Consider the following 9,659-nt stretch of genomic DNA (forward strand, 5'->3'; position numbering starts at 1 on the left):
ACGGTCGACGTTCGTGCGGCGAAATTTTAAAACAAATTCATTTGTTCTCAACCACTGTTCGCAGCGGCAATGTCTCTGCACACTTGAGGAACGCAAGCAAAAAAAAAAACCCGGGCGGAGAAAAATGCATGTATCCCTGGGTCGGTCGCGGCAGCAACAGTAACAGCGCACAAGAAAGTTTCAGAGCAAAACGTTAAATTGAGGCCACATGTTAAAATTTGAATTGTTGGCCATTCTTTCCAACTGTTTGTGTGCACTCTAGCTTCCCACATTATCCGAGATTCCCACGCTAATTAATTTCTGACAAACTTGATTTTTCTCGCAAGAAATGAGTGTGTCTATCAGATTTTCTATTTCTACGGTTTGTTCTCAAGCGAATTCTTTATTCCTTTACTGTCATTTATAACCTGCTCACTTCCCCAAGAAAACGATCTCACTCCCACAGTGGCCTCGAATAAAGTCCCGGTCCACTGTTCTACCGTTCATCGATCAGCCGGTCTCATTCAAATGCGTTTTCACTCGCCTCAACCAGATCAACTGTTAAGCCCGCATTCCGAAATATATGAACTGGTCAAGTTTAGGTGCAAGGTGCATTGTACATATGTATGTTATATGCATCTGAAACTAACAACTTACACCCAAGAATCATAATCTTTCTTCCTTCATTCGCTCTTACTATAAATAAAATCACCAAATTAGATTTGTGGCTCTTTTTCACTAACGAATAACAAAAATCTTTAAGTTAGAGGCTTAAATGCGCGCTATTACTTCAGCATTACAGATAGCTTACTAGTTTTTCGAATAGGCATTCTACACAACCGCAGAGACAACTAGTCTCTACAATGAAAACTATTAAATTACATAAATAATTTTTTATTTCCATCTTATTCACTCAAATGTTCACAACATTGTTTTGGCTCACAGTTCACTAGACGATTTATCTTGTTGATTAGTCTTATTGATTGCACATCAGCGCACCATACAAAGACTGACATAAATAAGATAAGCTAAAATTTTACACTCAAAACTATTCATCTATGAGTGTTTTTAAAACAATCAAATCTGATGGTGCATTGGTGAACACATTTCCAGAAAATGCGCTTTCTTCGTCGGTACTAATGACTAAGCAATTCTCCTGCCGGTTGAATTTCATCCCTAGGCCGCGAAATCGTGAATCAATTTTATACAAATTTTTGCCACTTGCATACGAATAAAATGGTTTGCCACTAAATGGATTCATAAAATCAGCCCAATAACCATTTAGACGTAGACGAGAACAAATTTCACGAGCAGCTAAAACGAACTGTAAAATAAATACATTAATATTGCTAATCACGTCAGGATATGATCAACTTTACCTTCCTTGCTCCTTGTTCGCATTCCAAATCACTGTGGTATTTCAAAGTGATGAGTGTTAGTCCCTCGTTGGACACGACTTCGGGAGCGGGAAATAATTCGTGTAAATTTTTTCGAATTAGTGTCGGACATTGTTTCGCACTTATGTGGAGTTTTCCGGATTCCTGAATGGAAGAGAATTTATAAATTATACAGAGTAATTGTCATATCAGGTCAACAATCAGTTAAATTAATGACAAATTTTTCATTTCAAAAATATTACGATGGTCAATTTTCAACTGTGAATTTTACTATACTCAGAGGAATCGCACGCAAAATACTTTTGCTTACATTAACATTTTTCCAGTTGGGACTTCAATAGAACCATATTGGCAATATGATTGCACAGAAAAGAAAACTCTACGACTCAATCGGTTCTTGTTTATTCCTAAAGTAATATAAAAGGAACAGAGACGAATAGCTTCAATTTGTACGACCGAAACCTACCATAAAAACAAAAGGGAAGGGTGAAGAAGCGCAGCACCTCCAAAATCTAGATGGTATACAAACCGAATGATTTGACCCCCTACGTAGTAGTAAGATACTGGATACACTATTCAACGGGTGGGAAGGACTTCTGCTATTAGTTAACATTCCCCACTGTATCTCGGGTGCTCTAATATCGTCATGTAGGGACAGCTGGCAGTAGAATTATTACAAGAGAAAAATAATGAAAGGATATTTTTTAAGATCCAATAGAAGGACATATGTTTTGCCTAAAATTTGTTTTAGCGAGGTTTTGTATTTTTTTCTGGATCTTCGTTATGAGGACCACGTAAAATGCCTTATGAGTAGGCGTTATTCAGCACTGAATTTTGTAATGTGAGTAAGACTCCTAGATAGGCGAACTGGCATACCAGCTCGGAATTGTATTCCTCTATCGTCATGTTCGGCCTGGCACTGATAATTTTTCGGCAATTTATTATCCCATTTACACGGCTTTACATTCCGAATGGTCGCAAATATCTTTTGAAACTTTAAACTCGAAACCGCACTTTTCAATACTCCTCATTTCTCTGTTCTAAATAAAAATGCATTTTTTCCTCTACGGGTTCATCATTTAGTCAAAAAACGCAGGAGAAGTTGGATGAGGCAATTGAAACATCAAATAAACGTGTACAAAAGCAACAACCAGATATATTTTTTATTTTTACTTCATTACTTTTTAAATAAAAAATAAACTCCTAAATTAATATGCTGTTTGATTTCCGAAGAATCATGGAACTAAAAAACTGTTCTAAAAGTCACATTACTCACATAATCAACTTCATTAAAAACGCTCAATTAACAATATCATTTCTGCTTCAGTTTAGCTTTTCCTTAGCTTTTAAATGTTTCTAAACTAAAAAGTGGTTTAGTGACCTTGAGGCACTGAAACCGTTGGACTCTCAAAAAGAGTCAACAACAGCAACATGGAAGAACACAACCTAGGCGCCCATTTGCAAAAACTACAAACTCACTAATCAATAATCATTCAAAAAAATTTTACTACAGCAAAGAACCATATTATGATGCCCGTTGGAAAAACATTTGGTTTGTTATCGTGAACATTTTGTTTGCCATCGTGAACCCTATCAGTGGCACCGCTTTTCATTTACTGAACTGACATCAGGAAACAACAGAAACCATCAACAAGTAAAAAGAAGACGAATGTTTCATCCGGCTCACGCCTGCCTCCAATTCCAAGTATCTCGGTTTTGCCCCGAGGCCTACCAACCCCATATTCCTAGTAGCGGTCAGGCATTTTGGCCTACGTCATCGCTACATTCAAAGCAGGGTCTGCCATATCTTTTTTTCTACCATAGATATTGCCTATCAGACTTCCTGCGCTGGATTATTATTACCCATATGTTTTAAATGGCTCGTCCACCTCAGCCTATTGAACTGCACTTTATTCACACAATCCAAACGGTCGCAATATCGCTCATAGATTTCTTCCTTATATAGGCTACGGAGTTGTACATGATCTTATAGGAGCCCAACCATTTTTCTGAGAATTCTCCCTTCGAACGAGGTTGAAAGCTAACGATTTTGCTTGCTAAGAACCCAAGTCTCCGAGGAGTGCTTGAAGATTTCGGTCAAAAATTTACCACAGCATTGTTCACCCTAGGCGAATAGGGAAGAATCCTGGTCTATTATCATTATCATCAACGGCGCAACAACCGATAACCGATTTAGACCTACCTTAGTAACGAACTTTTGCATCGAGGTCCACCAATTCGATATCCCTAAGAGTTGTTTGACATCCTGGCCTACGTCGCCGCTAGTCAGTAGTTAGGATCTACCACGTCTTCTTTTCCTACTATAGATATTGCCCTCAAAGACTATCCGGGCTGGACCATTATCAGGCATATAACTGACCCGCCCAGTCTAACCTATTGGAGCGGATTTTATCAATGACTAGGCGGTCATTGTCAATCATAAATTTCGTCGTTGTATAGGTCACCCACGAAATCGTCCATTCTTCTGCAGGATCCAAAGATTCTTCGGTCGAACTTGGCTAAGAGTACGCAATTTTCCTTGCTAAGAAATCAAGCCTCCGAGAAATCCTAGGAATACATAAGGACTAGCAAGATCATTGTTGTTTTGCAGTAAGAGCTTTGACTCTATGATGAGACGTTTCGAACGGAACAGTTTTTGTAATCAAAAATAGGCTATGTTGGCTGCCAACAACTAGGCACGGATTTTGTCGTCCTAGCTGTTATTGGTTGAGATTTTTTACTCTAAACAGGCTAAATGGTCTTAAGAATGATCCGGGTGCTCTTATCTGGCCTCGCAAATTGGCCACGGTCAGCATAGTTTGCCTTACCACTTTAGTCGAGATACCGGATTCTTTCATGGCCGTATACTGTTTTACTTTGACTATGCTATTATAAGCCTTGAAGTCGATGAAAAGATGGTGCAACTGATGGCCATACTCTAACAGTTTTTCAATAGCGTGCCGCAGAAATAGTTTATCTCAAGTGAATCCAATCTAATATAGGCCGATGATCTGGGGGTATGGGGCTATTTGCCCTAGTGTAATTGGTCGCCTTAATATTGATAAAATTTCTTTGCTTGGTGCGGTCGTTTCGACTTTTTTACGATTGGTGCCAGGTATATTTGGTGGTGAAGATCATTTGTTGATGCTTCATCTCCTGGACTTCCGTTAGTTGCGGTTATTGCGACATCCATTTCCACCTTATATGTATTACGGAGGACTTTGTTATGAATGGCATCAGTCTTCATTCTCATTTGATTGTGAGTGTAGTGTTGTTATTCGAGCCTGGAATACCATGTTAACGAGGTACTTATTCAAATCTATATTGGTCCCTATATTTTGTGACATTTATCATCAAGCAGTCGATTAACGTGTGGTGTTGAGGCCCCCGTCAAACCAGGTACTTCCCACAACCGGAGACCGTTGTCGTTTTATGTAAGTAATTGGAGCGAACTCTTGGTGGCGTTCGAGAGAAGAAGCCTCCGAAGAATTTTTGGCCCCCTACATGAGAATGGACGATTCCGTAGCCTACATAACGACGAAATCTATAAGCGATACCATGACCGTCCGGTTGTGGATAAAATCCGGCTCAATAGGTTACGGTGGGCGGGTCACTTAATGCGTATGGATGAGGATGATCCAGCCCGGAATGTCTATAAGGGCAAGCATTGATTCGCTGTCCGGAACGTTGAGCTGAAGTTGTATGGATGCGTGCAAAATTAGTCAACCTTTGCAAACATTTCTAATGCACCTAGAGTAATGCCCTTTCAACATAATTATTCCGATGTCATGCTTATTACCTAAGGAAGCTCTTTGAATCAGTCATTTTAAGTTCCTGTGACTTTTGTAAGATTTTTACACTTTATCATCTTTTATAGCGAGACAAGACTCAGGGTCCTGGCTTTGTCTCTTGAGTTTTATAATTCACAATAAAAAGGATATCTCCTATTCTTCGCGTGCTGTCAGCTACGTAAACAGACACTTGCGAGGCACAAATTATACAACTGAGTTTCCACTGACACCTTTCCACAAATGTTGGTATTACATAACGAAGCAACCGTAAACAAGGTCGCAGTTTGCATTTGCCAATTTTACGCAACCTCGGAATAACTTCTCAAGAGTTCAACGACGTAAATACAGACACTTCCACTTCATGTCTTACCATTACCTTTGAGTTAAAATCAATTAAGTGCTCCAGCGGACATTCCGCAGAAATGGTTGTCGATGCTCCTTGCCACGCAGGCCCGACCGTTCCTGGCAAATAAAAGCGATTTCCCTTGGGAGCGAATAGTTCCCAGTTTGGTCCACCTTCGTTTCCTAACCAGCCAGATTCATCTTAAAGAAAAATTATTGCATCAGCAACTTAACGTTAGCAGCTTCACTGATTCCTCTTTACTCACCTTCAAGTCGAACTTTCGCCTTCACTACTTTGAACGAAGAATCGAGTTTTTTGGAGTCACTTCGGCGTGAATAGAGCGCAACAGTGCCTTGGCTGATACTTCTGATAGGAGACTGCTTCTGCAGCCTCCCTAAATTACAGAGTTTACACAGAACTGACATATTTTCATTATTACACTGAGAAATCCTCCACCGAAGGCAGAATGTTTTTGGTTTTGACCAGTGACAGCAGTCGCGGCAATTGACAGTGCAGAATCAAATGTCACACGTGCCATGAGATGATAGACGAAATGGGAGAGGGGAAATGCGATTGAAACCAGGGCCGCATTCAGTGGTGGACTTATCAATGGATTGATTAGACTGAAACTATTCAATACATCTGCTACCGTAGGAAAATATAACATTGATCTAGTGTTAATTTTGTCTTTGGATTATTTGTTGTTGAGACATAGGGTTCGAATTTATGAATCGGAAGTGCAACAGCCGAATCTAAACTTAGGCCTTGGAAAGTGTTGGGGGGCTTCCTCCCGAAATTCTGGTGGAATGCAAGAAGTTAATCTAATCAACATTGCACTCATTCAGTGTTACTTCTTATTTGTATAATGATTTGTAAATGGCTACTCGTTCACAGCTGAGTCGACCAATATTCGAAATTCAGGGTGCAGTACAAACCCATCTAACAGGTTTCAAATTTAATGACTTAAAGTTGGTTTTAAAATGTTATGTTGCCCTTCATACTAACTTTTAGTTAATTTTCGGAAATTGTTCAGTTCCATCCTTTTTAAGGTTTTTTGTAAAACAAAACCTTATTAAAATCGATTCAATGTCTGTCTGTCTGTCACACGCATTTTTCTCCAAAACGGCTAAACCGATCCGAACGAAATTTGGTGGACAGATGGGAACTATGAAATCCCACGCATACAGTGAGTGGCATAAATTTAGGTGGAGTTTAAAGGGGGGCTCCCCATACATGCAAAGGGGGGATTCAAACATTTTTTTCACCGGATATAGTTGTGTAGGGTATCAAATGAAAGGTCTCGATTTGTACTTTCCGAAACTGACATTAGTTTTGGCATAAATTGCAAAGTGCGTGAGTAAGGAGTCAAAATGTATGCATTTGAAGTGAGACAGGACTCATTTTCGGAAACTACCCTACCCAAAAATCCGAAAAAAATCAGGGTTGTGCGCCTAGATGAAATCTAGGCCTCAAAATATGTCCCATTCCGATATCTGCTCAAATAAACTTACTAATAGTATATTACTACTTTTTAGAAATTTACTGAAAAAACCCCCTTAGATTCATCCTAGGTCTTCCGAAGTTTGTACCAGCATAGGGGACAATATTTCGTATATATGTGCTAAATTTCATAGAAATCAGGCAATTAACGCCAAAGTTATAGCAGTTCAAACTTAGCAATTTCGCGCGAATTTACGGCTTCGAAAGCCATGCAAATCAGATGCTGACGTCATAATTACCCGGAATAATTGACATTCGCGTGGAATATTAAAGTCGCATTTATGAAGAATCTATTTATCTGCAGCCCTTTTTAAGGTTTTTTGTAAAACACTTATGTGAAATCTAATCTTCGAGAGATGTCCCATTCCGGTATTTGCTCAACAAATTTACTAATAGTATATTATCAACTTTTAGAAATAAAACTCCCCTTAAGTTCATCCTAAGTGCACCGACATAGAGGACAGCCTCGTGCATACACATGCCAGGTTTCATGAAAATCCAACTATTAGTGGGAAAGTTATAGCAGTTCAAACTTATCAATTTCGTGCTAATTAACAGCATCCTAAGCCATACAAATAAGATGCTGACGTCATAATTAACGAGAATAATTGAAATTCGAGTGAAATATTAAAATTCCATTCAAAAACAATCTAATTCTCCCTAGCCCTTTTTTATATTTGATGTTGGTTAAATTGTTGGCATTTGCTAATAATATTAAACTCAGAGTGTGAAGCGTATGAGGTTTCAATACAGTGCTTTCCATCAAATGATTTATTTAAATTACTTTCTAAAAAAGAGAGGCCAATAGAATTTTTAACTATGTAACACGGAACTGTCAGGCTCATCGCTCCTCACATCTTCTTCTTTTTCTTCAGACTTAGAGAATCAGAAGAATCTAATTCTCCCTAGTCCTTTTTTATATTTGATATTGGTTAAATTCTTGGCATTTGCTAATAATATTATACTCAGAGTGTGAAGCGTATGAGGTTGACTATTATCAATACAGTGCTTTCCATCAAATGATTTATTTAAATCGCTTTTTATAAAATAGAGGGCAATGGAATTTTCAGCTATATTTCACGGAGCTGTCGTGCACTCGTTGCTCCTCACATCTTTTTCTTTTTCTTCAGCCTTTAGTTCACAAGCGGGGTCGTCTCGCCGTGATCGGTTTCGTCATTTTATTTTATCAAATGCCTGATCAGGATGTAATCGCGAGACCTTCAGATCCCCATCCAGTGTATCATGCGACCATTGTTTTGGCTGGCTTTTTGGTTGCTTACCATTAACTTCGATGTTCTGACCAATACTGGTTGTTGAATTCTCGTTAGCGTGAATTACGTGACCACACCATTGAAAACGCCTCTCTTGCAGTTTTTCCCCGATCGGTGCAAACCCATATCGATCGCGGATATTCTCATTTCAGACGTGATCAAAACGTTCATTGTCCTTTATAGTCAACACTCAAACTATAGAGAGCGACAGACGGACAACATTGCAGTAAATTTTAGATTTGGGACGTGCGCTGATACATCGATCACAAAGAACACCAGTTGCGGAATGTCACTTCATCCAGGTGGCGTTAATGCTTGAAACATTTCATTACGCAGTTCTCCATTGGTTGGTAGCATTGACTCGAGATATTTAAATCGCTCAGTTCTTTCAATGGCAGTAATCTGCCCCTCCAGATATTTAAATCGCTGAGTTCCTGCAATGGTGGTAACCTGCCCAGAACTGAGCGATTTAAATATCTCGGGTCAATGCTATAAGCCAATGGAGAACTAGGTTATGCTCTTTACATACGGAAACACAAAACCTTTTATACCTGAAGCGTCAAGCTTCCGGTTTCCCGACTTGTTTCTTTTTCATGATGTGTTATTATTATTATTCTGCTATGGGAAGTTGCACTGCGTCCTTAAAGGAACTTCGACGTTTGATTGCTTCCAATGATCCGCCATCCACCTCGATCATGAGAAGTCTACCCTTACTTTTTAAGATTCTCCATAATCGCGTATGGCGATCCTTGAGTAATTAGGGAGCCCATAAGATCTTCCGTCTCTAGTGTTGCGACTTTAGTAAGAAACATTGTCACCATGTGGTCTCCTGAATTTTGAGAGATTTGTCCACAATAGCTAGCCTCGATAATTTATTTTTGTCGTTAAGTAATCATCGTTGTAGCGTAGCAACCGTTATTAGACTTTGCGTTGCTGCGGGCATTCATCCTTCAATTGTAAAATCTGCGCAATGAAGAACAATTTGTCTCTTTTTACGGTCTTCAGTATTAAATTTTGTACGTAATTAACCCATTATAGTTTATAGAGCCGTGGAGACTTCTGGCTCGTCGAATAGTCCGTATAATTCATGATTGTACATCATTCGCCAAGGACCTCTTTCTCGTACCTTTTCGAAGCCATTCAAATAATTGCAGGACGCTTGTGTGAGCGTCCATTTCATTCTTGACTGGAGTGAATCGGGGTAATAATTACGAGCGAGTGCAACATTGCCTACTATTAAACCATTAATTAGTCTTTAATAAAGTGCTCAAAGGACACTTCAGGATCTGAAGTCATTGAAATATTACGCCTGCGATTATTTGTATTATTAATAATTTGTAGACTTGGAGCTTTCAGAGAACTGAGTAAAAAATCTAAG

The 9,659-nt window shown here is 39.1% G+C and overlaps 1 protein-coding gene across 1 annotated transcript; it reads right to left on the reverse strand.

Annotated features, from left to right (window-relative positions):
- Positions 1–857: 857 nt before the first annotated feature.
- LOC119659779 (methylmalonic aciduria and homocystinuria type D homolog, mitochondrial-like) lies at positions 858–6,036 on the reverse strand. The gene is made up of 4 exons (XM_038068044.1): positions 5,776–6,036; positions 5,544–5,710; positions 1,359–1,520; positions 858–1,303 (listed from the first exon to the last, which is right to left on the reverse strand). Exons 1-4 carry the CDS (start codon positions 5,933–5,935, stop codon positions 1,028–1,030), a joined length of 765 nt encoding a protein of 254 aa, XP_037923972.1. The 5' UTR covers positions 5,936–6,036; the 3' UTR covers positions 858–1,027.
- Positions 6,037–9,659: the final 3,623 nt, after the last annotated feature.

The sequence above is a fragment of the Hermetia illucens genome, chromosome 6 (assembly GCF_905115235.1).
Source record: "Hermetia illucens chromosome 6, iHerIll2.2.curated.20191125, whole genome shotgun sequence".
Lineage (NCBI taxonomy): Eukaryota > Metazoa > Arthropoda > Insecta > Diptera > Stratiomyidae > Hermetia > Hermetia illucens.